This window comes from Mycothermus thermophilus (genome assembly GCF_041956435.1).
Source record: "Mycothermus thermophilus strain CBS 625.91 unplaced genomic scaffold VTJ04scaffold_1, whole genome shotgun sequence".
NCBI lineage: Eukaryota > Fungi > Ascomycota > Sordariomycetes > Sordariales > Chaetomiaceae > Mycothermus > Mycothermus thermophilus.
The window spans coordinates 2,208,974-2,233,604 of NW_027191427.1; the positions used below are offsets into that span (position 1 = coordinate 2,208,974).

At 57.1% G+C, this 24,631-nt stretch overlaps 11 protein-coding genes across 11 annotated transcripts; 6 read left to right on the top strand and 5 right to left on the bottom strand.

Annotated features, from left to right (window-relative positions):
• Nucleotides 1-364: 364 nt before the first annotated feature.
• Nucleotides 365-2,931, top strand: VTJ04DRAFT_823 (uncharacterized protein; the record flags this gene model as incomplete). Its single annotated transcript, XM_069366644.1, has 3 exons — nucleotides 365-762; nucleotides 1,776-2,148; nucleotides 2,212-2,931. The coding sequence occupies 3 exons, from the start codon at nucleotides 365-367 to the stop codon at nucleotides 2,929-2,931; spliced, it is 1,491 nt and encodes a 496-aa protein (XP_069223432.1).
• An 88-nt stretch (nucleotides 2,932-3,019) lies between these two features.
• On the bottom strand, nucleotides 3,020-3,527 carry VTJ04DRAFT_824 (uncharacterized protein; the record flags this gene model as incomplete). The annotated part of the gene is made up of 2 exons (XM_069366655.1): nucleotides 3,020-3,133; nucleotides 3,387-3,527. The coding sequence occupies 2 exons, from the start codon at nucleotides 3,525-3,527 to the stop codon at nucleotides 3,020-3,022; spliced, it is 255 nt and encodes an 84-aa protein (XP_069223433.1).
• Nucleotides 3,528-3,883: 356 nt separating this feature from the next.
• VTJ04DRAFT_825 (uncharacterized protein) lies at nucleotides 3,884-5,821 on the top strand (the record flags this gene model as incomplete). Its single annotated transcript, XM_069366666.1, has 1 exon — nucleotides 3,884-5,821. One exon carries the CDS (start codon nucleotides 3,884-3,886, stop codon nucleotides 5,819-5,821), a length of 1,938 nt encoding a protein of 645 aa, XP_069223434.1.
• A 2,006-nt stretch (nucleotides 5,822-7,827) lies between these two features.
• VTJ04DRAFT_826 (uncharacterized protein) lies at nucleotides 7,828-8,661 on the top strand (the record flags this gene model as incomplete). Its single annotated transcript, XM_069366677.1, has 1 exon — nucleotides 7,828-8,661. One exon carries the CDS (start codon nucleotides 7,828-7,830, stop codon nucleotides 8,659-8,661), a length of 834 nt encoding a protein of 277 aa, XP_069223435.1.
• A 232-nt stretch (nucleotides 8,662-8,893) lies between these two features.
• VTJ04DRAFT_827 (uncharacterized protein) lies at nucleotides 8,894-9,208 on the top strand (the record flags this gene model as incomplete). Its single annotated transcript, XM_069366688.1, has 2 exons — nucleotides 8,894-9,075; nucleotides 9,139-9,208. The coding sequence occupies 2 exons, from the start codon at nucleotides 8,894-8,896 to the stop codon at nucleotides 9,206-9,208; spliced, it is 252 nt and encodes an 83-aa protein (XP_069223436.1).
• A 45-nt stretch (nucleotides 9,209-9,253) lies between these two features.
• On the bottom strand, nucleotides 9,254-10,348 carry VTJ04DRAFT_828 (uncharacterized protein; the record flags this gene model as incomplete). Its single annotated transcript, XM_069366699.1, has 1 exon — nucleotides 9,254-10,348. The coding sequence occupies one exon, from the start codon at nucleotides 10,346-10,348 to the stop codon at nucleotides 9,254-9,256; it is 1,095 nt and encodes a 364-aa protein (XP_069223437.1).
• Nucleotides 10,349-11,243: 895 nt separating this feature from the next.
• VTJ04DRAFT_829 (uncharacterized protein) lies at nucleotides 11,244-13,061 on the bottom strand (the record flags this gene model as incomplete). Its single annotated transcript, XM_069366710.1, has 1 exon — nucleotides 11,244-13,061. One exon carries the CDS (start codon nucleotides 13,059-13,061, stop codon nucleotides 11,244-11,246), a length of 1,818 nt encoding a protein of 605 aa, XP_069223438.1.
• Nucleotides 13,062-14,266: 1,205 nt separating this feature from the next.
• VTJ04DRAFT_830 (uncharacterized protein) lies at nucleotides 14,267-14,545 on the top strand (the record flags this gene model as incomplete). The annotated part of the gene is made up of 1 exon (XM_069366722.1): nucleotides 14,267-14,545. The coding sequence occupies one exon, from the start codon at nucleotides 14,267-14,269 to the stop codon at nucleotides 14,543-14,545; it is 279 nt and encodes a 92-aa protein (XP_069223439.1).
• Nucleotides 14,546-14,656: 111 nt separating this feature from the next.
• On the bottom strand, nucleotides 14,657-15,031 carry VTJ04DRAFT_831 (uncharacterized protein; the record flags this gene model as incomplete). Its single annotated transcript, XM_069366733.1, has 1 exon — nucleotides 14,657-15,031. One exon carries the CDS (start codon nucleotides 15,029-15,031, stop codon nucleotides 14,657-14,659), a length of 375 nt encoding a protein of 124 aa, XP_069223440.1.
• A 31-nt stretch (nucleotides 15,032-15,062) lies between these two features.
• Nucleotides 15,063-17,461, bottom strand: VTJ04DRAFT_832 (uncharacterized protein; the record flags this gene model as incomplete). The annotated part of the gene is made up of 3 exons (XM_069366744.1): nucleotides 15,063-16,969; nucleotides 17,025-17,292; nucleotides 17,351-17,461. The coding sequence occupies 3 exons, from the start codon at nucleotides 17,459-17,461 to the stop codon at nucleotides 15,063-15,065; spliced, it is 2,286 nt and encodes a 761-aa protein (XP_069223441.1).
• A 3,324-nt stretch (nucleotides 17,462-20,785) lies between these two features.
• Nucleotides 20,786-23,064, top strand: VTJ04DRAFT_833 (uncharacterized protein; the record flags this gene model as incomplete). The annotated part of the gene is made up of 3 exons (XM_069366755.1): nucleotides 20,786-21,008; nucleotides 21,072-21,522; nucleotides 21,582-23,064. The coding sequence occupies 3 exons, from the start codon at nucleotides 20,786-20,788 to the stop codon at nucleotides 23,062-23,064; spliced, it is 2,157 nt and encodes a 718-aa protein (XP_069223442.1).
• Between the last annotated feature and the right edge of the window lie 1,567 nt (nucleotides 23,065-24,631).

Sequence of the window (24,631 nt, forward strand, 5' to 3'; positions counted from 1 at the left end):
TGTGTTTGTCAAAGCTTCTTTCTGCCTGCCATTTAGGATTCCCATCGTCCCAGCTCCCTTTCATCGAAACCATTATTTTTCACGACCAAGCTTTACCTGGTCCTGTCTGCTCGATTCCCTCATCATCTGACTTCAGAAAGGTTGTGCAAAACAATCTTCGGCTCAGACCTTCTCCTTTACAGAGCTTTACATACCTTGCTACCCCAACCTTGCACACTCAACCCTGGACAAAAAGCCACCACCTCATTGCTGTTTGGTTAACAACTTCAGACTTTGGCCTTTGCCAGAGCCGACCTGAACATCACCGCTGCCATCACCACCACGGCCTTCAGCAACAGTACTCTAATCGGTGCCCCGGCCTACGATGGCTGAGGTTGTCAACCATGAAACCCGACTAAAGTTACCGGCCGCGATCGCTGCGAGCCCCGACCCGAACGACGTGTCGCCAGGGACCAGGACGACTCACAACGGCGCTGACGGCTACTTCTCAGCCAATGCTAGCGTCAACGGCGTCTCAGCGTCAAATGGGTCGTCTCTGCAGTCCTTGTCGGCGTCCAACGCGCCCAGCACTACGACACTGACGTCTGGGTCGGACGACTTCGCGGCAGATAGCTCGCGACAATCTTTAACAAACGGCACCCTCCGGACTCACTCGTCCACATCGGTCACCTTCCGCCCTCCTCGCAACCCGTCGCTGCCCCAGGGCCTTCCGCGCAAGACCGACCATCGGCGCCTGCGCGAATCGTCCCCTTCGCCTGTGAGGTGAGTCAGCACAAGTTTCTGTTCTTCGGTTTATTCCTTATTCCCTATCTTGTCTTTCTCTCGTGGGCTCTTCCTGCTGGCCTGGCGGCGAGGTCCAGGGTCACGGGTGCCACGCCAGTCACATTGTGTCCTGCCATGCGCCATGACGCAGGCCGGTGGCTGCCCTGAGGGGCCAAGATCCGAGCAAGCCCCGCGCTATCTCGAACTGCGAGCGAGAGGTGCCGCTCTCAAGAGAGCTCGCTTGCCACCGTGAGGCGCAATGCTCAGCCAGCGACGAGCATGCCAAGCCTTGATCGAGGAAACTCAATGGCCCGTTCCTGTGTGTCAGCTGTCATCTCACCAGCGCTCTGTGGCCAGGGATGGCTGATCACAGCCCATTGCCTGGAGACGGAGCTGGACCGTTTGCTGAGCATACAGATCGTTGTCGACGGCACTCAGCCAGCCTGACTCCAATTGGCGATGTCGCGGGGATGAGCGGCGACGACGGGCACATTGTCAGGCTCGATCGGGTTGGCAGTTGAAGAAAAAAAAACGTTGTTCGGAGACACGGGCGGTCCCGATCTCTCATCCAGCGGCCAGTGCCGAAGTTGATGGCTCTTTTAGCCCCGAAGAGACAGTACCCCGCAACCCCCACCAAACTGCTGGGTCGGATGCTGCGATGGCATGCCTGTGCCCAAATCCCACTAGACGGACGTTGGAAGGGCCAGAACAACTTTTCTTGGGAGTCCGCAGCAGTGCCGAGAAAGAGCCTGTGATGTCGGCAATCTCCACTCTTCTCGTCACGTTGCCCCCGCGTCATGTTCGGTTCCTCTTTGTCTGCTCGCCAATTTTCTGATGAGCGACATCTGACTGCCCGGATTGGCGTGATATCTGCAGCTTTTGTTGCCCTCACACTTCTCTTAATCACTTCCATATGCCGTCTGGCAACATTTTCTCTAGAGCACCAGCTCGTTATTTTCTGAAAACCATCGCATCATGGCCACGCTGACAGCAAACCCACTTCCGGCTACCAGGTTCGAGCATCACGTCGGGTTTGATAATGTGCCCATTGGGGAGGCCACCAAGAACAACCCCTCGTCGTTCACACTGCAGGCCCGGCACCAGGGCTACCATCCCACACGGCGGTCGCGCACCTTCATGATCGGCGTCGACGAGCACACTTATTCCCAGTATGCGCTCGTGTGGCTTCTGACCAACATGGTGGACGACGGCGACGATGTGGTCTGCGTTCGGGTTGTGGAGAGCCCCGTCCGACCAGATAAGAACTACCAGGAGGACGCGAGGCAGCTCTTGGAGCTTATTATGTCCAAGAACGAGCTCAATAAGGCCATTAGCATCGTTCTTGAGTATTCGGTGGGGAAACTTCATGACACATTCCAGCAGCTGGTAAGTCTCATATTTGTTCGAACTTGAGTACGAGATTGAACCTTTCGCTAACGAGTATGGCAGCTTGGAATCTACAATCCCTCAATGCTCGTGGTTGGCACCAAGGGTCGGTCCCTCGGAGGATTCCAGGGGCTGATGAACGCACGAAACTCCTTCTCGAAGTACTGCCTGCAATACAGCCCTGTCCCGGTGGTCGTCGTCAGGCCTGACGACAAGCGGCAGAAGAAGAAGGACAAGCGCTCGCAAGATCCGAACCGACAAGGCTATGCCCAGATGCTCGCATATAACGGAGGAAAACACGAAGTTGACTGCACCGACCTCAGCGATCTCTACGAGTTCCAGCAAGGCATTTCAAGAGATGAGGAGGCACACCAGGTGGCGGCTGCGATTGGATTGCCGGCGAGGTTCGACCCGACCATCAAGCCTTACAACCCACGGGAGCCGCGCCGGCGGCGGTCATCACCGTCCACGACTGGCTCGAACAGGGCCACCTCGCTGTCCCCTCCGCCCTCTTCGCGCGGTGGAGACAGTGCTGAGGAAGACAGCGGTGACGACAATGGGGATGAAGAGGATGAGTTTGAGGTGGAGGTTGCGTCGACCGGCGCGCCCGATAAGCGGAAGAAGGCGGACCTGGAGAGGGAGCAGAAGCAACGGCTTCACGCCATGGAGGTCGGGGAGGCAGAGGCGCTGCTCAAGTCGAGCAAGTCGGCCCAGCCTGACGACGACGATGATGATGACGATGGGTCGCAGGACAAGGGACCGGATGGCGCGTCCAGCTCATAGGAACCCGCATGAGTTGGAGTTGGGTGCTGTAAACGGGGCGAAGGGTTCGTGTACTTTGTTATTCTTTCCCAGGACGAGAACGGTGGCGTTAAGGCGCAAGAAGGGGTTGGGATATGGCCGGCCGGACGGACAGGCAGGAGATATGAAACCTCTTCCTTGATGGATGTTTAGCATTTCGGAGGCGCTCAGCGCACAGGGTTGTCTTGTTCGAGACATGTGGAGACAGGAAAAGAGATGTGTATAGTTGTATGGTTTACAGCAGCAAGGCTTGTAGCAGTAACATGATTGCCCGTACTCAGCCTCTCATCGGTTTGAGGACTCAGTTATTTTCGGGAATATCTGGAGACATGATCATGTGCGCTCTTCCATGTTGAATGCCACAATCCCGCGTTTCCGCCATGGTTCCTGCATAGTGTAGGTTCCCCGCCTCCATGGCTGGCGTCGGGTGACGCAACCGTGGGGCTGGAAGTGGTGCGAGTCTTTGACAAGTGCCGCCGCAGGAGAGGCTCCATGTTGGGTGGGTCTCCCGTTTTGGAGGGGCGGAGCTGACGGGGCTGCGCAGCCTCGGGGCCCAGATCCCAAGTCTTGGCTTCCATCGTTCCCTGATGAATGACAGACATCATCTCGTTGTTCCTTTTAATCAACACGAGCAACATTCAGCCCACGCAACTCCGAAGCAAGATAAGTTGCAGAGAGAAACCCGATCGCTCAAACCCCTTCGCAATGTCCACGACTGAATGCCGGAAAACTGGGGATTGAAGAGGTTCCGCCAGTTCGATTGGCTATTCCCTCCGTGTCGACGAAGTGATGCATCGCTGCATACGGCAGAGCTAAAGTAGACCGGTTCCTTCCCATCGCCATCATCATATCATCGCCGGTCTAATCGTACATACCGACTTGCACATCGCAATCGACAACCATCCTAAACCCATTCCCACTTCACCGAGCAACAATGGCCTACCCGGACCCAGTCTACCCCGATGACACTGATGACGGCGCCTCCTGCGGCCCCGACTCGTGCGGTCCCCCGACCTCTCCCACCACCCTCCTCACCACCGCCTTCTCCCTCGCCCCCGTCTTCGTAATCTTCCTCCTCGTCTCTTCGCTCGCGCTCTCCCGCCTCCACCCGCGCCTCTCCAATTGGCAGCAGCGGCAACAGCAATCCCAAGTCATCGACGACGGACAAGACCACGTCCTCCCGGCCTCCGCGCCGGCATCGCTGCGCCAGGCGCACGCCGAACAGGCCGCCCGCTCGCCTAGGCGGCGCGCCGCGGCGGCCGCGTTCGCGACGACCCTCGGGCTGGCGGGGGTGTTGGCGCAGCTGTTGCTGGCGGAGATTTTGGACGTGAAGGACGACGATGGGACGGGGTTGAGGTTGCATGTCGTCGGGGCGAAGGGGGTGGCTGATGCTGATCCGGGGAGCGGGAAGGAGGAAGAGGCGGGTTGGTTGACATGGTTGGTGCTCGCGCTGGCGAGGCTGGTCCTCCTGCCCGGCGCGAAGGCCAGGGCGACGGCATTGAGGTGGGCGGTGCCGATGTTGGTGGGGATGTTGGTGGTTATTGTGCCGTTGTTGGAGGTTTGGGGAGTGTTGGCGTTGAGGGGTTGGAAGTTTGGGAGGGATTCGAGAGGGAGGATTGCTTCGCGCGCCGCTTGGGTGGTGTTGGGTACTGTGTTCTGGGTGTGGCTTGTGGGCTTTTGGGCTGTGGGGAAGGTGATGGTTGCGATGGGATCGGGGTCGGGGCAGACGAAGATAGGAGCGGCAGAGGCGAGGGAGATGGTGGATTTGGCGAGCAAGGTTGGGTCCTCGGGGTATGGAGCTGGCGATGGGTGGTTGCTCAGAGGATGCTTGGAGAGGATAGGTGTGATTGGGATATGGTTGATGGCGCTGCTGTCCGGGTTTGCCAGTGTGTCCAATCCGTGGCATACCTTCGTCGACGGCCGCATGTATCGCCGTCGACCCATCACCGACGCCGACATTGCGCGAAAACAGGCTGGCTTGGACGCCACCACCGAGCTGCTGCTGTCCAAACGTCACCGGCTTCGGGCGCTGCAGCGCAAGGCGGAACTGACTGGCGAGAACAGCTCCAACGGTGGCACCGGCACAACGGGAATGATGGGCAAGGTTTTCGGTTCACTCAGAAACCTTGCTGGCGGCGGTGGCGACGCGGCCGAGATCCGGACTCTCCAGATGGAGATCGCCGGGTTAGAGGCCATGGAGTCCAACCTGGCCTCGTCATTATCCAACCTCCGCAACCGCAAAGCCGCGCACGCACGCGACGGTACGGCGCTCGGCAAACTCCTCGCCATCCCTCAGTATGCCTTCGCGACGTACTGCGTGTACCGCATCCTCGCGACCCTCCTCACCACGCTGCGCCGGGCCTACTACCCCTGGGCGGCCTTCTCGTCTTCAGACCCTATCAACCGCTTCCTCGCGCTGCTAGCACGGCACTGGGACCCGGCGCTGGACGTCGCGGCGTGGGCGCGGCAGATTTCATTCCTCTTGTCGGGAGCTATCCTAGCCGCCAGCGCGTCCTCGGCCGCGCAGACAGCTCGGCTCTTTGCGCGCTGGACGCCTTCCATTCCTCTCCTGCGCCAGGCAGCTCAGGTGAACCTCCCGCTGCTGGCTGCCCAAGTCGTGGCTACCTACGTGATCAGCGCGGCGCTGATGTTGCGCGGCAGTCTCCCGCGCGAGGTGGGGAGGTCGGTGACAGACGCGCTCGAGGGGGCGCTGGACCCGGCATTCGCGGATCGCTGGTTCGAGGGCTGGTTCCTCGTTGCTAGCGCGGGCACGGCGTTGGGGATATGGGTTGGGCGGAAGGTTGGTGGGAGTGCGGGAGATGATGATTGGGACGACTTTGCGGCGGAGGAGATGGGGCAGAAGAGGTCATGATGACGCTCTTGATCATTGAGCAGGATGGGAGTTGTGTGTTTATTTGTGTATATGGCGGTGATATCCTGGGCATTTTGATTACTGTTGTTGTAATCGGGTCTGCAGTTCCTTGTACGCATAACTTTTTCTTGGTTATTCTTTTATCAATGGCGATATATCTTGGAGACTACACAGGACCTCAACGTTCATGACTCTCCCTGGCTTTGCCTAGTGTTTAGAAGTAGCCGCTGATCGGCGCTTCTGTGTGAGTAGGTTGATTCCACGGCAGCATCTCAGACCCAAACAGCGTTGGACAGGGACAAGACGGGGGTCGAGGTCTTGTTGACTAACATGAACTGGGTAGTTTTGTTTTCCTCGACATTTTGATACTTTCACTTCTGGTCTTCGCTTTTGTTCATTTTCTTTGACCTCCTGTTTTCTCTTTCTTTTACACTATTTATTTTTGCCTTTTCGGAGATCTTCCTCTTCCTGAATTGACGTTCACTTGGTGATGCTCCAGATCTTGGCAAACTGCCTTATGAAACCCTGGCCTGGGCTCCCGCTTGGCTGGACCAGTCTGACCAATCCCCAAGCTTCCCACTGTCGCATCTTGGGCAACTTGTAACAGAGGCGCCTTGTTTCGTTTCAAGCCTCTGCAACCTCCTGTCCAACCACCAGCGGCTTCGTCCCGCGCACACCAAAGACCTGGCGACCGACGCCCAACCAATGTGTTGACTCTTTGTCCACCGCTGACAACCCTGGTGCGAAACCAGGAGACATGCAGGGGATACACGTGGGTGGTGTGAGCTCGTTCGCGGGAGCTTGACGCTGGCAACGAATCGCAACTCTGGAACGGCGTCCACTCGAGCGAGCCCCTCACTGCCAATCGACGTTGGGAATGGATCCCTCCCTCGACCAGGTGTGGACTGACAGACATGGCTGGCCGGGGATGCTCGAATCCACGCTACTGGAGTGACATGTTGCATCGGGCCATTCTCTTTTCTGCTCCCGTGGAGGAAAAGACGCACTTTCAGAGATTGACAGGGACAGCTGGCTGCTCTGGTGGTTGACTGGAAGACTTCCCCATTATCTCAAGGGTTCCTCCGGCCCCGAACATCTGACACTTTTTTTCCTCCATCTTTCACCTGACACGGTGCACTTCGTGAGTGTCAGTCAACCTTCGGGCCCGGTTCCCGACCCGTCCCTTGCCTTTCACTCTTCTATTTCCATGTCCCTCTGAAGCTGTGCTTCGTTTGATTCATTGTTTGTCTTTTTTGTTTGCTTTCCGCTGCCTTGGCCGTCTTTTCCTTCGATCCGCGCAAACGTCGCACCGGAACTGTTCGCCACCGACAGACGGGGCTTTCTGCCTGCCTCTGATCGGTTACCTTGCTGCTTTTGCGCAACATATATTTCTCGTATCGGAGCTGGATCAGCCGCGCTGTACTCGCCTTTTCATATTTGGACTCTTGGAGACCTTGCGCAACACCTAGCTTTGGACTGGGTCGCAAGGCATGATCAAAATCAACACCACGGGAAGATCAGAGACTTATCACCACCACCGAACCCCCGCAAACCCGCATCCGAACCGTGCGGACACACTTCAGCCGCATTGACCGTCGATTGATTCTCGCGTGGCAGCGTTGCTGCGGGCGCTGCACCCGATCTATCGGATCCCCCGAAGCCACGGCTCCCCCGAGACACATAGCGTTTCGGGTTGGAGCACGACGAGAAAATCACTCCCGCCATCTGCCGCATTGCGCGAACTGTCTAGCACCGCGCCGCGTTGCACATCTCTTGAGAGAGGAGGGCCAGGACGGAAAGGACGGAAAGGACTACGGTACACCAGCACGACAGCCGAGAGAGAGTCTGTCGTTTGCTGTATCACCCGGAGGAGGAGGTTCTGCTGCCGAAGCAAAGGAGTTGAGGACACGCACATCGCGGTCCTGCGCCTCTCGTTCTTTTTCTCCTCTAATCGAAACCACGAACGATTCCACGACATTGGGATACCTAATCTCGGCAACTCTGCCATGGCCGGCCACGACGGGCAACGGTCATTCTTTTCGCGATGGACATGGTTGCGACTCCTCACGCTTGCGACGGCCTCCTCGGCCATATCGCTTTCCAACATCCAACCCCTCGGTGACCTCAGGGTGACGCTCGGCTGTGCCCTCGCCTACAGCACCGACATCACGAGCTGCCGCATATCCGACTTCGAGCGGCCGGGCATCTGCTCGACCGCCTGCGTGCGCGGGCTGACGAGGGCGATGAACGCGGTGCAGGAAGCCTGCGCCGAAACCCAGGGCGTCTCGCCGGCCTCCCTGCTCGGGCAGGCGCTCTCCGGAAGGCTGGTTGTCGTGCTCTGTCCAGGTAGTTTTTCTTCCACCCGCACCACGGAAACCCCGACAGACAGGCCAATCGCCGCGCCCACTCGTGTTCTTACCTTCACTACATCCCGTGTCAACACCGGGCCACTCACATTTACCACAGTCAGGCCGACATCGTCGTTGACAACGACGACGACGGCATCGCTGGCGGAAGAGACGGACGACTCGACCATCGTCACGCGCACGTCGACCGACCGCGGCCTCTCAACCATCACCACCCAGACTCCGTCACCAACCTCGCCGCAAGACGAGACCTCCGCGGCTGACCAACCGGTGATTCCGCCGACCGACGTGCCGAGTCCCGGTGAGGATGAGGGTGATGATGGTGATGATGATGACGATTCCGGGAGTTCCTCCTCCGGCGGCGGTAGCCCCTTCGACATTGTCCGTACGAGCGACGCCCGGCGGTTAATAGATACTTCGATCGCATCATGGACAGTCACGTTAGGATTGGGTTGGTTGTTATTGCTCCGCTAACTCCGGGAGAGGGGGGCCAGCTTTTAACGATATGAGACGGTATTGTTAGTGTGTTACTTATTCATGAAGCGTCGGGTATTCATAAGTATTAATGAGCTTTGTTGAAGTTATGATTTTGGAAAGTGTTGGGAGCATTTAGGAGTTATTTCTTGGGATTGGGGTTGGGCCTGGGGACTCTGTTTTTATGATACCATAGTGTATTTGATTTGGGGGGGACATGAATTGAATCGGGATGTTGGAAATATGTACAGGAGTAAGGAACCTGGAAGTGATGTCCTATGAAAGCAAAACGCAAACAATATCGTTGAGTGAACATCTGAACATGATGCGCCACGCTGGAAATCCAAACATCCAACATCACCAAGGAAAAGAATCGTCCCGTTTCCATGACCACCTCTTGAAATCCGTGTCGCTGTCAGCAATCACCTGAATCCATTGTCCTTCTTGATCGAACCACGTTTACCCATCCATCCCCAGCTACCTTAGTCAACCCGCCAATAACCCCAGGAACTATCGTGGCCAGCCAGTCCCCTACCCATCCTATTAATGTCCCATGTGTCTGTCCAGTTCCAGATACCCTTCCACTCCCTCCTCATGCAGTCGAAGCCCAAAGATCGCTCAGCTGGACAATCCCCGGAATGCTAGCGAGCAGCCCGACCATGCCGTCACCCAGCAGGCCCTTCTCGCTGCCCCAGTGCAGGGTGAGCGGAGCCCAGGCGAGCTGGCGGATGGTGGTCTTGGCCCACTTGGACCGGGCCTCAGCCGTGGCGACGGCCTCGCCGCCGCCGACGCGCTGCGCGGCGAGCCTGCCCAGCTCGATGCCAATGAAGGCGGCCCAGAAGCGCGAGCTCCACCGGTACGCCTTGCCGATCTCCTGTGGGCTCCAGCCCATCACTCCGCGCTGGGAGAGGTAGGCGCCGTTCTCGAGCGCCTGCAGTGCCACGCAGGTGGTGAGGCGGGCCCATTCGACGAGCAGCTCGAGCTTGCCGGGCACGGGCGCCGCTGCGGCTGTGGCATCCTTCTCCGAGCTGGCCGAAGGGGTGGAGGAGAAGAGCGCGGCCTTGGTCTTCTTGATCAGCCCCTTGGCCCAGAAATACATCGGCAGCAGCGCCCAGAGGCGGGTGATGGTCCTGGCCTCGGAGAGCAGGGTCGACAGCGCGGCGAGGCGCTTGGACAGAAGCAGAGCGCGCGCCGCGGCCGCGGGGACGGCGACCTGCCCCTCACCGGCGGCGGCGGTAGCGGCAGAGAAGACGACCGTTGTACCCCGCGGCAGGGAAGCGACGAGCGCGATCCACTCCCGCGCCGACCGCCGCAGCGCCGACTGCGACAGCCGCTGGAGAATCACGCCGGCAAGCTTGGAGGTGTAGCACAGGAAGAGCAGGACCGTGTCGATGCCCGCGGGGGTCTCGAGGCATTTGTTGAGGCGGGTGAGGAAGGTGTCGAGGGCGGCGGGGGTGCGGCAGGCAGCGGTGACGAGCGCCTTGGCGGAGAGGGCACCGCAGGCGGATTTGGGAGTTGCCGCAGCTGGAGCCGGAGCCGGGGCCGGAGCAGGAGGAGGATGGTTGGGAGCGGTGGTTGTGGTCGGGGTGTTCTCGGCGGAGGAGGAAGAGTCGGTCGTCGACATGAGCGGCTCAGGATCGAGGACCGCGACCTGTTCGGCCGCGGAAGAGGAGGGGGAGTCGGCCATTGTTAATAATGTGATTTGAGGGATTGGCGACGACGGTTTGGTGGTCCCTTTGGTGGCAGGGAGAAGAGCCGGTGGGCGATGGCTATCTCGAGTGAAGGAAGGAAGGTTGAGAGTTGTGCGCAGCGGTTGAAGTCCCAGGTCTTAAAGCATAAACCAGCCAGCGTCGTCTGATGGAGCTTCAGCCCGGTTGTGTAACTTCCCCACGTGGTACAACCCAAGCAATCCTTGATAACACCAACAAACAACAAATAAACAAAGGAGAACTTTGAGAGGAAAAGAAAGGGATCCCCAAACCTTCAATGCATGGGGAAATTTAGAAATGGGCGCTGGGCTGACCAGCGTCTGCTTCTTGTTCTCTTGGAGAAAGCTGGGGATACCCCACCGGCCGAGCGGATTCGAGCTGACTTGGACCTGAATGGGCAAGAGAGAAGCTGGGGAAGGACCCGAGCAGGTGTTCCGCACAAGCGCCAAGCATCTTCGGCTCCGCTCTGCCTCGGTCCGCGGTGCGAACCAGGGGGCGGCAAGTCGAAGTTGGGGCTGCCCAGTGGGCCGCCGGATGTCGAGCTCCGGGCAGCTGACTTGGCACCTCAACGACATTCACCCTCTTGTTCGCCCTTCACTAAATGTATGTACAAGACCACACGAGGCATGAAATATTTTTCATTCCTAAGCAGTGCATGAGCGGTGAGGCGGGTATTGCTATCCATTCCATACTCTAGGGTATCATGATCTCATGATGGGCAGTCATACACAATACTGTCAGCAAGTACACCCAAAAGCCGTCTTCCAAAGAAGGAAAATAGACAACCCAGGAAAAGGTGCTGGGAAACAGATAATCCAAGACAACCTATCCCTGGATCCAAACCCTTCCCAATTCCATTACCTTTCAGGCTTTTTACCCTTTGGCTTTCCATATCTTCCCCTCAGGCGTCAGCAGAGTGGCCATCGCGCTATTCGTCCCTCCCCTTGCTCCCGCGCTCTCCCAAACGCTCTGGCTCACCCGTTGCGGAATCTTCCTCCCGCGAAGGCGCTGGTCAATGAGCCACATGCCCACGACAAACTCATCCTTCCCCAACGCGCCCTTCCTGTCTCTGTCCACCAGATCCCACACCTCGGCCAGCTCGTCGCGGGGCAGTCGGCTGCGCATCCAAATATCGCGCACCACTATGTTGACCACGAGATCCGCTTCGGGAGCTGGAGGTAGAGCACGGCTGGCCTCGATCTGCTCGTGCAACCAGCTGTCGTCTTTGCCGTTAGAGTTCGGGTCCCGGGGTTGATACTGCAGCGCCCATCCCGGCCGGAGGAACAACCCGCGATTGCTGGCCCACACGGCCTCATACCGGCGGCGCTCTTTCGGAGTGATCTCATCGCGCCATCGTCGACGCGCCGCTTCGTGGTGCGCATGCTTGCGGTTGCCACCAGCTCCGGCGACCCGCAGCACCTTGTCGCGCCGGCGTTGGTGATGCTGCTGCCGTCTGCGCCGCTCCTCTTCGTCGTCTGAAACAGATCCGGCCTGGCCGCGCAGGGTTTGGAGCATCCCGGGTTTCCCGCCAGTGAGCTGTGATTTGAGGCTGTCGGCTGTGCGTTGTGGTTGGATAGGGCTGGATGAGCCGGGTGTGCGACCGGAGCGACGTGGCGGCGGAATGGGAGGGAGCTGTGGTTGGCTTTGGCTGGTCAGGCGCGCTGCGGCAAGGTTGCTTGCGACCATGGCGTTGGCAAGCGAGTCGACGGTCAGGCTAGGGGTAGGTGTTGATGCGAGAGGTGAGGATATTCGTTGGAGGTCTGGGATTGAGGTCCGCCGTGGCCAGGATTCGGGTGTGATCAGTGGAGGGCGCTTGGGTCTTTGAGCCGCATCTCGGGTTGGCGTTACAGGTCGTGAGGGGACCGAGGAGGCCGAGACAAATGTGTCATTGGATGAGGTGGAGGCTTCGGACAGGCGGCGTCCTCGCGGAGGTAGGGCCGGTGGTGCCTCGACGGCTGTCTGGCTTATCTCGAGGATGAACGTCTGGGTCTGCGGTTTCGGAGGCGTCGGTCGTGGTTTACCACGTTGACCAGGAGAAGAGGTAAGCGTATCCGACAAAGGTTGGTGTGATGCCGTGCTCAGATGCAAATCAGTTGGTTGGCTATCGCCCTGGCGACCACTTCCTCGCACATTCTCGGATGGCTCTCCTGCTTGGAGTGACGACATTTGCCCGTTCTCTCCACGGGCACCACTATCAACAGGCATCGTCGGCTTCGGTTTCGGCGGCGGCTTGGGCTTGGGCTTCGCTTGCTGCTCGTCCTGTCTCTGTTGCCGATCTGCATTCTCCGGACTTGGCAGGCGGCATGACGGGGATTTCTTCACAGGGTCCACGTCATAGTCGCTCTGCTTACTCTCAAACAAAGACACAAGTGACGTGGTGGGTGGAATGGACGTAGTATCAGGACCGTCGGTATCGCTGGCTCTGCTGGCTGGTCCCAGATCCAACCCTCGGGGGGGTGCGATGGCGGAGACGCTCAGCCGGCTTTCTGAGCTGATGCTCTGTCCCCTGGCTCTGCTTGCCCTGCCTTCGTCGAAATCAATGTGCGGAGTTGGCCTGCGCGCGGGCGAGCCTGACCGGCTTGCCGCAAGAGTTGCCGCGATCAGAGACGGTGACGGAGAGGGTGAGGGAGAAGCTTGTCGTCCGGGTGTGTCTCCTCCAGCAAATCTGCCAGCTCTTGGGGGTGAGAGCATAGTGTTGCTTCCCACACTATCACTTATAGTTGTTGTGTATGCGTCTGCTTGTGTGCGAGCATTTTGTCCTGTCATTTGGTTGCGTATCCTCCCAGGCCCCTTACCATCCTCCGGAGATTTCGCGGCCAGCCCCGCGGCGGCCTGTGTAGCAGCTAACAGGGCACCATTTCCACCTGGCCTACCACCTGTTCTGCCAGTGGTTTGCGGCGTCCTTGTAGGCGATCCCGTGTTCTTCCGTGATACTGGTGACTGGGGCCGATCTCCCCTCGAACCAGGGGCAACACGGACAACCCCGCCAGGGGAAGCAGGACCAGTTCGGGAGGGAGTTATCGCAGTGGCTTTCTGTTTATTGAAGGCGAGGGTTGCCCCTTGGAGCGCATGGGCGGTCGTCTGAGAAGGAGCATGAGGACGAGCAGAGCTAGCGCTGAAGGTTATGGAGAGGGAGGCGGTCGGGGCGAGGTTGGTTGTGCTTGCATTTGGACTTCGATCGTGGACGGGGTTGGATCGAGTCGGCGATGGTGGAGGCGGTGGTTGCATAGATGGGGATGAAGCTGTCGACTCAAGACAGGAATGATTGTATGGCTCTCTGCCAGGTAGGTAGGTTGCAGAGAGAAGCTTAAGGACCTGGAGGACGGGGAGATGAGGTCTTAAGAGGCCTGCGGACTGGAAGGAAGCTCAGTTGTTGACGGCAAGGCTCCAGCTGCGATGCAAGGCGATGCTGCAGAGCAATGCGAGGCAATGCAATGCAATACAAAGACCAAGTTGTTGGGGCGGTAACAGCGGGCTCGGATTAGACTAGGTCGGCATTGTGTGTTGGATGGAGCGAGAGTGTTGAGGCTCAATATTATCAGACTTTAGCTGAAGGCATCACCCCGGAGGTTCGTGGAGGGAACCAGCCTGTCATCTACACGGCCTGGACAGGGGTTGCCATTGTCAACAATTCATTTCAGGCGACAGTTTTGCCAGGTGCCAAGGATCCAGCCCAGGCCCAGACACAGTGTTGTGGCAATCCGCCTGGGCGGTTCCTGTCCATCAAGGTTCCCACCCCCAATTCTCCAACACTTTGTGAATCAAGAGAGCAACATTCATTCATTGCTTCACCTTTATGGACTATTCTGTGATCCAAGGATATATGTTTGTCAACAACTGTAATTTTTTCAGAGATCAACATACACTCACACACACACAGAAAGAAATTCATCACAATGTCGTCAAGTAGGTATCTACAGCACGCCAGACAGTTCCACGCTTCGCTGAGAAGGACGCGAACCATTGCCCACGAGCTGAAGCCCATAAACAGGAAAAGAATCGGAAGAGACAGACATTTCAAATCAGCCCATCAACGCCATAATCCCTTGCTTTGTACATCGCGCCCAAGAAAAGGAACAAAAGGAAATGAGAACGAAAGAGAGAAGCCCCAGTCCCACAGTCTCCTGAAAGTCCTGGAGGATTTTCCGTGGTTCATCCCAATCCAACCCATCTGAGAAATCATCTCTCTTCCAACCCTCGACAAAGGAAATTCCTTTTTTTGACAGAGGCTGATGTTGGTCGGCCCGCGCCCGCCGGACAGAAAAGAAACCACACAAAGCCCGCAATTACAAGACCGAAACAGAAAAGATCACCGACCTCATCATGAGAAAGGCCAGGACCATCAACAGGACCAACCACGTGAAAAAGAAAACGTAGATGAAAGAAAAAGCATACCGCCAAATATAAGAAGAACCCCCAGGGCCGCCACTCAACGCCGACGCCTCTCCAGAAGCCTCCCGGGTATATCCACCACTATGGGCAGACGACACTCCAACAGCAGAGCAAGACAGCAAGATAGCTCCGAACAACGCAGAACGTGCACAGCCAAAATGCTCCGTACATCCGGAATACCAATCCGACAGACAGACCGTAACTCCATCATGCAAAACGGAAGGAGACGTCATTTCGTGGTCGTCGTCATGTTCGTTGTCGTCGTTCATGAGGTGGTTGTAACGTTCATAGCTGGTCAGATCAATAGCATTCCTCGTCCCAGTTTTGCTGTTGCTGTTGTTGCTGATGTGGCTGTTGTGGTGCCCGGACCCGCTTCACCCGCAGGGACTCGGACCTGTTCAGGTCTTCCGGCGTCACCACCCGGCACTGTTGCTGCTGGAGTTGCTGGCTAGCCCTGGCGGCGCGCATCCTGGCGAAGTAGGCGTCCGTCAGGTCCTCTTCTGGCTCCGAGCAGTCATCGTACGTCTCCCAGTTCTCCGAGCCCGTGACGACAGTCGATGTGGACGTGTCGGACGAGATCTGGCGGATGGGCAGCGCAGCGTGCGAGCCCGATGACCCTGACGACGAGTGGTACGAAGTGTGACTGGAGTGGCCGGAGCGGTCGCTGCTCTTAGACGACGAGTAGTACTCGCGCGAGGACGGGCGGCTGTCGTTGTCTTGATAGGTCGGGCGGTCGTCATACACGTCCTCAGGCTCGACCTGGCGGACAATGCTGGACGCAAACGCCGCAGGGCGGATCGAATGGTGCTGGTTGGTGGGGGTCTCGAGTTCCGGTGGTGGCAGGAGATCGCGCATCTTCGGCGGCGGTGCACGGAGGATGGGGTTGCCTGGGCGGACGATGCCTTCAGCCCGAGACTGTGGGCGCTCGGGCATGTTGGCGCCATGTTTGAGGTTGGAGAGGGGTGCGCGCGCAGGGAGACGGGTCGGGCTGCCTTTACCGTTCGAGACCGGCGCTCCGCGGATGCTACCGTGGATCGCGAGCGGCTTGACGGAGGCGCCTGCGTTGGTGGGAGTCTTGGTTTGGCTCCTGGACGGGCCTTTGACGCTGCCGACGCTGCGTGCCCGGTTGAGACCGGGATTATTACCGGTTGGTGTTGGTGCCGGGGCAGGAGTCTTGGACCTGGCGCCCGTTGTCGGCTTCGTATCCTCAGCCTCGAGGCAGTCGAGGTAACGTTCGCCATGTACCAGGAATGGCCGGCCATACTCATCCTCCCACTGCTCGAGAGCCTTGCGTAGCTCGGCAACCACCTTGGGAAGCTCCTTGGCGATGCGCTTCCGCATCTTCTCCTCGCGCAGGAGCTTGCCAGGATCCCGCTTCTCTCCCTTCTGCCCGCGTCCAAGCAGGCGAGAGGCGTCCTGGCTGGCCGCGGCGAGCTCGTCCCGCTCCTGCACCAGCTGCTTGTGCTTGTCGACCAGAGCAAGAGTAGGGGCGCGCTGCTCTTTGAGCAGCTCCAGCCGGGCAATCTCGCGCTCATGGGCCTCCAGGAGAGCATCGCTGTAGACATCCGAGAAGGCAGGGGTGAACTCAAGCATCTCATCCTCCGAGAAGTAGAGAGAATCCCAGAGCTCTTGGAGCTTGGTGCGGGCGTCCTCGACGAAAATGTGCAGGTTCTCCCGCTTAAGCTCGTTGAGCCTCGCCAGCTCCTCCTCGAACTCATTGATCTGCCGCATGCCGCAGCCGCGGTTGCTGTTGAGGAAGGCCTTGCGGTCACCCTCATCGACGCCCAGCTTCTCCCAGAGGGCTTCAACCGCGGTGCGCAGGTCACGCAGCCGCTTCTCGCGGTTCTTCTTCTCCTCGAGAAGCTTGTCCCGCTTGGCGCGCAGGCGCGCGATGTCTTCCTCATGCAACCCGAGCTGCTCCGGGGCGTCACGGTAGTACTTGACAATGGCATTGTCGGTTTGGGCCTGCGGTGTTCCAAGTTCTGCCCACAGCTGGATTATGTTCTCGGCCACGGCCTTGACGGCTGCCACGCGGCGAGTGTACTCTTCATACACGCGCGTAAACTCGGCATCCAACTGGTCGACGTAGGCCGGAGATAGGTCGAAACTCGGCGGTACCATGTCGTCATCGCCCGTCGGAGGGAGGGTAACCTGAACAAATGTCGGCTCGAGATGAAGAGAATATGATTCGAGTGCCTGGGCAAGTTCTGTGGAAGGTCAGTCTCGTGGGTTGCCAACACGTAGCGCTAGTTCGAGACGTACTCTTGACTTGCTCGTATCGCTCCCGGTGGAGGCGGCTGACTTGAATGTGCTTCTCCTTGATGGTTTGGAGGCACCTTGTAAGCGGATAGGTGATCTTAAGTTCTTTGTCCTCGATTGAGTGTGAGCGGCGGAGTTCGGTGCCGTCGAGCGATGCCTCCATCTGGCGAATTGCGATAATCATCCTCTTGGCCTCATCAATCATGGCCTTCTTTTCTTCCGCCACCAGGCGGACCTGGTTCTGCAGCGCCTCAGAGAGGGCTTCAAACACCTGTCGTCCGGTGTCAGCGCATGGCGGAAGACATGATGTGTCGAGAGCGATCTCTTACCTGCTCTTCCCGAGCATCACGCTCATGGCTGGGGACGCCAATCTCGTCGAAAAGGCCGTGCAGCTGGCCAATGATTTCATTGACCTGCTGCGCCAGGTAACTTGTATCCATGTTGACTGTTCAATCTTCGAGTCGAGATATGTTGTGTTAAAAGGTTTAGAAACACTTGAGAGATGCACGGGCCCTCTGTAACGAGACCCTTAATGTTGTGTTGTGTTGATGAGTTGTCAATCGAGCCGAAGGTCGGATGCGGTGGGGGGTATCATGGGATCGCAATGACGTGCAGCTAGACTCTGCAGCTAAGGTTTGTTGTTTTCGCTCCTCGTCCGGGAAAAATGCCGGGGGTCAGCGCATCGCCGCAAAACACAAGTTTGTGGTTCGTCTGAAAAACACAGATTGACCACCAAAAATCAAGAAAAGACTCTGTGCAACCGCACGATAGCTCGTGGGAAGGAAAAGAAACGATCGTAGGGGTGATGAGCAGGGTGGTGGAGGAAATGATGGTGTTGAGGGATGATTGGGACTTTGTGTGTTTCTAGCCCCAAGCGTCATCAAAGTCAACATCCCAGTCCTGGGCTGGGTTGGTTTCCAGGGCAACAGACGCTCTGTCTCCGGGAGGCAGCGCGGGTGGTGGGGCTTCAGGAGCCCCACCCTCAGAGATCTTCCCGATCCTGTCCCACCCCCGCACCGGATGACTTGCAGCAGAATGGATCACTTCGCTCGGTTTTGCTTCCATTTTTGATCTCAGTGTTCACAGAAATCCCACGGAACACTAGATGCACTCAAGGCGTGGACTCGTACATCTGAATCCCATCACATTCTGTGAAAGTTCACATATCTTTTCGCCATGATTGCCCTCACGTTCGAGGTGTTTTCCAAGGGAGGGGCAGATTGTTTGCCCTCTCTGGCTCGAGTCAGCTGCCGTCTTTCTCGGTCTGCATCAAGCTGAGCCGTGGTGAGCTGCAGGCATCGACGCAGGATCCGTCAGTCATCCTCAGCCCTGCCGTGCTCATTGGTCCATCCCCCGATGCAACACCAGGCAAGGACCAGGACTCTTTCGGCCGACAGCAGGACAACAACACAAAACCAACAATTGCTCCTGGGGCAACGACGGGAGGATGGTGAGATATGGAGTTGCTTCCGAGTCAAATGATGACGACAAACAGACTAAGATTCTGCGGGTCTCTCTAAACTCCGTCCCATTGTTCTCCTGGACGACGCCGCCGAGATGTCTCTTGCTACCCATTGCCACCGGCTCCCGGAGCGGCCGTGTTCCGGGCAGTTATGCCGCGATGGACGTTGCACCGAGCAGTCTTCTACGTCCAACGATCGGCCGGCATGATCATGTTCGACGGGAAGGACTTGGAGAAGAAGACTTCAGACGAACGACATGACTCTCCCTCTCGTCACCTCGGTCAACGATTGGGGCTTCTGCTGTTAAGATGCAGTCGTACCATTATCCTCGAGGTGTTGGATTGAACAATGGCTAAATGTTTTGACACAAGTGTTTGGGGCGACCAACTCGGCTGCATCTTTGGGTCGCACCACCAACGGCCTCGACCGCACAGACTTGGATGGTCTGGGGCAAACAAGAAGCGAGTGAATCTGCTGTCGGAGGTAAACGACTTTTACTTTATTTCGCCGTATACACACTTCTTGGCTTGCTCGAGTGGCATGGGGCAGATGTTGACGTCAGTTGTATCCCTTGCGTTCTCTGGAGGATCCACATTATCACTTGAAGGCGTCAAGGAGTCAACTCTCCCTGCGCAGCACGAGGTCTACGGAGTACATACTTGAATGCGTAGTCCAGTGGACTGTGTAGTCAGGTTGCAGGCTTCTCTGCGGCTCCTGCAAATAGCCCCTTGTCCATCCGTATTGGCCACACATCACAATTACCGGCTGAACTCACCACATACCCCTTGAAGATCTACAACGGCTGCCGGCCCCGCAATAACGGCTCTCACAATGCGATGCACCCCGTGCGCCCCTGTTTCCTCACCAACTGCCGTTGTTGGGCCAAAGAAACAACTTTGCTTCAGGCTGGTTGGACTTCCTTGAACACTGAGACTTGAGAATGCCACATGTTGAATCCTCCAACTGACTCCAAGCAGCTCGTCTCGATCCTATGGGCGGCACAAGCGGACTCCAATGAGGGAAGAGCAGGATGGCCTTTTCACCATCTTGTCTGCTAGGACTTCCTTCATCTTTGTAATCCGCTTGATGTCTGCCAGCTGGCGCCCTGGCAGTTGGCCCATCACCAGAACCACTCGGCCGACTCGACGTCTGTGCTAATGTCGTACTAGACACGGCACTTGCGATTCCACCATGACATCCGGCGTGTCTAGGTTCCCCAGATTCTATTCACCTCGTCTTGTCGATCGCGCCTCCAATCTCACTCTTCTCCCCGCATGAGAGCCGGTCCTTGTTCAAGATCGGTATGGCCGACGGGTTCCTGAATGCGTGTTTGATCACCCACATCCGCCAGCATATTCGATGGCTGTCTGGCGCCTCGAGGCTCCATTCCGGTGATCTAGAAGGCCTCTAGAACACTGGATCCATGTTCTCTGCTTCCAGAGATCCCTCCTGCAGGAGCCGCAATCCCTTATTTCTGCGTCATTCGGAGGTTGGAGACGAGGGTCGGAGCTTGGCAATGTGGTGTAGCCGTCCCTTTGGTTTGGTATGCCAGGGGTTATCGTATGTGACTGCGGAGAACCCACGTGGAGGTGAGCAGGAAGTTTGGTCTTGTAGAACGACAAACATGCTAGTGTGCTAGTGGGAGCAAACGAACGGAGAAACCTCGAGGGAGGGGCCTCGTGTCCTCTAATGGGATCTTTGAATAGAACGCCGCGCCTACTTTTTCACCCGGATTTCCATCGAATAAGTCGTTATGTTGCTGGCTAAGAAGTCTCGAAACTCACGGCTGTTGTTGGCATACCTCAGAGTACATTCCCGGCCAAGTCCCGGCCGTCGTCCATCTCACCCGGCCTGCTCCGGCCGACATCTTGACACACGACACATTTACCCGGCCGGCCTTCCTACATGCGGGTCGTCTCTCAAGATGACAAAAAGTCGAGACGGCTCAAGAGATCGACATGCAACATCCGTCCTAGACGGCTCATCGTCGACTTGTGAGAACCAAGATGGAGGAGCAACTGCACGGCTACATCATCACCCGGGACCACATCACGATATGTCTCCATCCTCGCGGCCGCGGCAGAGTCCCGTTCCCGTCTCAGATCTCAACTTGGCCGCGTCCTATATCTGACGGCTTCCCGCGACTGTTGTTATCTCGTCGCGGTTTGAGTTTGTTGACTGCCTTCTCGCTCTTGTCTCGAAAGCAGTCTCTATCACTCGGCTGATGGGGATCTTCTTCGCATAACTCCAACATACACACCATCACTTTGTAATGACAAGCGCGGCAGCCGTGTTAGCGTCATGGACGCCTCTACTTCGCCGTTAGCCCTCCCAACATACCCGGCAGGGTCCGGGCTCCATGAGTTCGCCCTCTTCGTCAACTTCTTCTTTCCAGCCCTTGCTTTCCTCGTCGTTTCGGTGCGAGTCGCGGGCAGGGTGGCAGCCGCCCAGCTCGCCGTGGATGACTGGCTCGTCTGTATCGCCATGTTGATGTCCGTGGCGGAGACCGTCGTCAGTTACTTTTGTAAGTCTTGGTCACATACCAACCCTATCTCGTGGAGCAATGACAACTAACATGGTGACATAGTCATCAAGACCAACTTCATCGGCATCCCACCGGAGAGGATACCTCCTCATGACCCAACTCCTGGTCTGATCTGGACCTACGCTGTCCAGATCCTGTACAACCCCATCCTGGCTTTGGTCAAGTCGTCAGTCCTAATCTTTCTGAATCGTCTGTTTGGACAGAAGACCTGGATCCGCCAATTCCTCCTATGGCTCAATGTCGTCAACATCTCACAGATGGTGGCGGTTTTCTTTGCCATTCTCCTGCAGTGTACTCCTGTGGCATTCAACTGGGACCCGACCATCCCTGGTGGCTACTGTGTCGACCGCAGGGTTTTGTACACTTCGACGGCTGTCTTCAACATTGTAATGGACATTCTGATCCTTGGACTCCCGCTGTGGATATTTTCGAAGCTGCGCATTCCGAAGCGCACCAAGATTGCATTGTTGATCATTTTTCTTCTCGGATTCCTGTACGTCTACTTCGATCCTATTCCCTCTTGTTCCCTTGTCTTATGGCTGACTGGCTTAGTGTGACGATAACCTCGATCGTCCGTCTTGTGCTACTCGTCCAGGGGCTCTTCATGGTACCCATCTTCCCGAACTCGGACCCCACCAATGTCGGCTTTGTCACGTCGGGCATTGAGACCAACCTTGCCTTGATCACGGCATCAGCACCCGCCTTGCGGCCCATCTTCCGCTCGCGTGAGCGCGGCGGGTGGTTCTCACGAACGGTTGTTGACACTGTTGCCACTACCCGCGGCGGCCCAGATACCTACACGACCAAGGACGATCCTTTTGATCCGGACGTTGAGAAGGGCATTGAAGACCAACGACCCTTCGGCTGGGGATCCGACATGGAGACGTGGGGATTCAGCAAGTCTTCTCCCTCCAGCACATGGCCACGCGCAACCAAGTATGGCCGTGGAGGCAGCCGGGGCGGGCGTAAGGGCAGTAGCTCGCGCCGCCGACGCAACAGCTCCAGCAGCAGCAGCGGAGGAAGTATGTCGTCACGGCCAAGGTCGCGGTCGCGCTCACAGTCTCGCACACGCCTGACCCGTGCCCGCACCGGCAGCTCCAGCAGCAACAAGATCAAGCCGGCCATTAAGCTGATCCGAAATGTCGAACCGGACGCGGGGAACACTTTACCACAACCACCAGCGCAACCACCCAATGCCCCATCCACCTCAGCAGAAGAACCGCGGAGACAAGCGCGGACAGCAACCGGCGAGGGCAAGGTGAGCTTTGATGCCAACAACGTGCGGGTTAGCGACATCCAGCGCGAGATTGATGGCATCGTCAAGGACATTGCTGCCGCAGGAAAGGGAACATACACCGGCATAGCCGGATCTACCATGTCCTCTTCAGTTGACACGACGACGTCAACAACGAGCTCCCGCCTACCAACAATTCCTACAAAACCAGCACCACCACCACTCCCACCACTCCCACCACCGCAACAGCCTAGTCCGGACTCCGTAAATCGGCCTACGACGCCCAAGACCCCCCGGACTCCCCGCACACCTCAGCCGCGCCCAAGCATCGAAACCGTCACGGTGGGCATGACGCAAGTCACCCCTTTACCACCAAAATCCTCTCGACCCGGCACCAGTGCGAGTATGAGAAGCATGAGAACCGGGCTCACGCTCAACACCAACGTCGCCGTGAACTCCACCGCCGCCGCAAACACCAACAGCCCAGAAACAGCCTCAACCTCAGCCACAACCTCCGGCGGTGCCACAGGGTCATTAAGATCAGCAACCGCCATAGCCGCAACCCCATCCGAGAAAGAGCAGCGGTACTACAGCATGAGCGTCTACGACCAGCCCACACGGGACACATTCATCACCACCTCCAGGCCAGTCGTTTCTACGGTGCCAAAAGAGGATGACGATGACTGGTTTGACGAGGACGATCGTGTCTCGCGGTACTTGGACCGGAGGTTTGGGGTGGTGACGCCGAAGGGGACAACGCCGACTGCGAGGGGTTGGGAGGGGAGTGGGAGGCCTTTTTGAGTGATGTTGTGTTGTGTATGATGATATGATACTTGATACCATGTTTGTTTGTTTCTTTTGTCTTTTGCTTGATCGGTTCGGTTGACGGGGAACGGCGTGAGCGGGTGTTTTGGGTTGCTTGTTCAGGGGCTGGGAAAATATAGGTATATCATCACCACTGGCTGGGTCGTGGTGTTTAGTCTTCATAGAGGTTACGGTTATGATGAATGATATCCCACGCAATATACAATGTTTTTGCGTCCTTGAGGTTTTCCTCCAACTGAAAGCAATCACCATCATGAGAATGAAAGAAGAAATAAAAACAAGAAGGAACTCCCGTCCCTCTTTGCCGTCTCACTCCAAAATGGAAGGCACGGGAAACTATAAACCTCCCTCGCCTGACGGAAATCTGGAAAAAAATTTCCCTCCTCATTTTCCTTCAAACTCGAGAGAGAGAGCACGTCAAACGAGCGTCTTGATGTACGTCGCGTGAACACATCGTACGTAAGTGAAGACTTGTGATATTTCGTGGACTGAGAATACTGTGTACCACGCCATCCCCAACACTACCGTCCTCCAGTCCGTACTCCGTACACCGTGTCATCCTGACGGTGATTCTGTGATTCTGATCAGAAGAAGAGTTCAACCCCTCAGAACCCCTGACTGAGCCTTGGGCAAGAAAGAAAGCATCTGAACTCAACCCCCTCCTTGTCCCCCCGTCAGCTTCTAGAAGGAGGAAGGAGGACAATCCAAGCATTGGGTAGCAACGGGAAGCAAGGTGAAGCGAAGCGACGATGAAACGCACTCCCCGGCACTTCCGTTCTGTGTCTTCCTCCCCCCCGAAGATCCCTTGGTTGGGTAGGGCGTTGATACTGGGTAGACCCCTACGCTAGACGGCGATCATCTCACATGGGAAACTGGCACAAGGCAGGGTAGTATTCACTCAGTATGTGGCTTGAAGAGACAGGTGGCAGTTCACAGGGCATTTCCAACACCCTGACTGCCGGCTAACAGCGGTATTGTGGTTTAACGTTATCTCTACTTGAGATCTTGGATGCATGTGTTGTTCTCTATGTACATGCATGCGCGTACTGTACATGCAGAAGCGAGGGGAGGTTTTGGTTTTGTGTGTTTGGTGCAGTCGAGGGGTTGGAGTGTAGTGTAGGTTGTGTGTGTGGTTGTTTTCAGAGCGGGGAAATCTACAAGCTAAAATTGCAGGCACATTTTTCCTCCACGCCGTGACTACTTCGGCACGAAGGGGGAAAAGTTCATGAAAATCATGCTCGGGCTGTCTGTACGCGAAACAGCCGAGTTCCGAATCCTGTGGGAAGGTGAAAGTTTTGTTTCTCTCTCACAGCGGAGTGGACCCCGCTGGAGATGGGGTCCGGGTGGATGGGGTTTGCCCGTTGCCAACCCAGGCTCACCGCCCAGCAGGATTGAGGACACCGGGAGGGGCACCCGAGGAAGGAAGGTAGAGGAAAAGAGTCGTTGCTTGGGTTTTACTGAGGAGGAAAGTCACTTGTTTGAGTTTCATGCAACCCGCGACAATCAGTCGGTCAAGAGAGACTTGAGATAAACTAGGAAACTG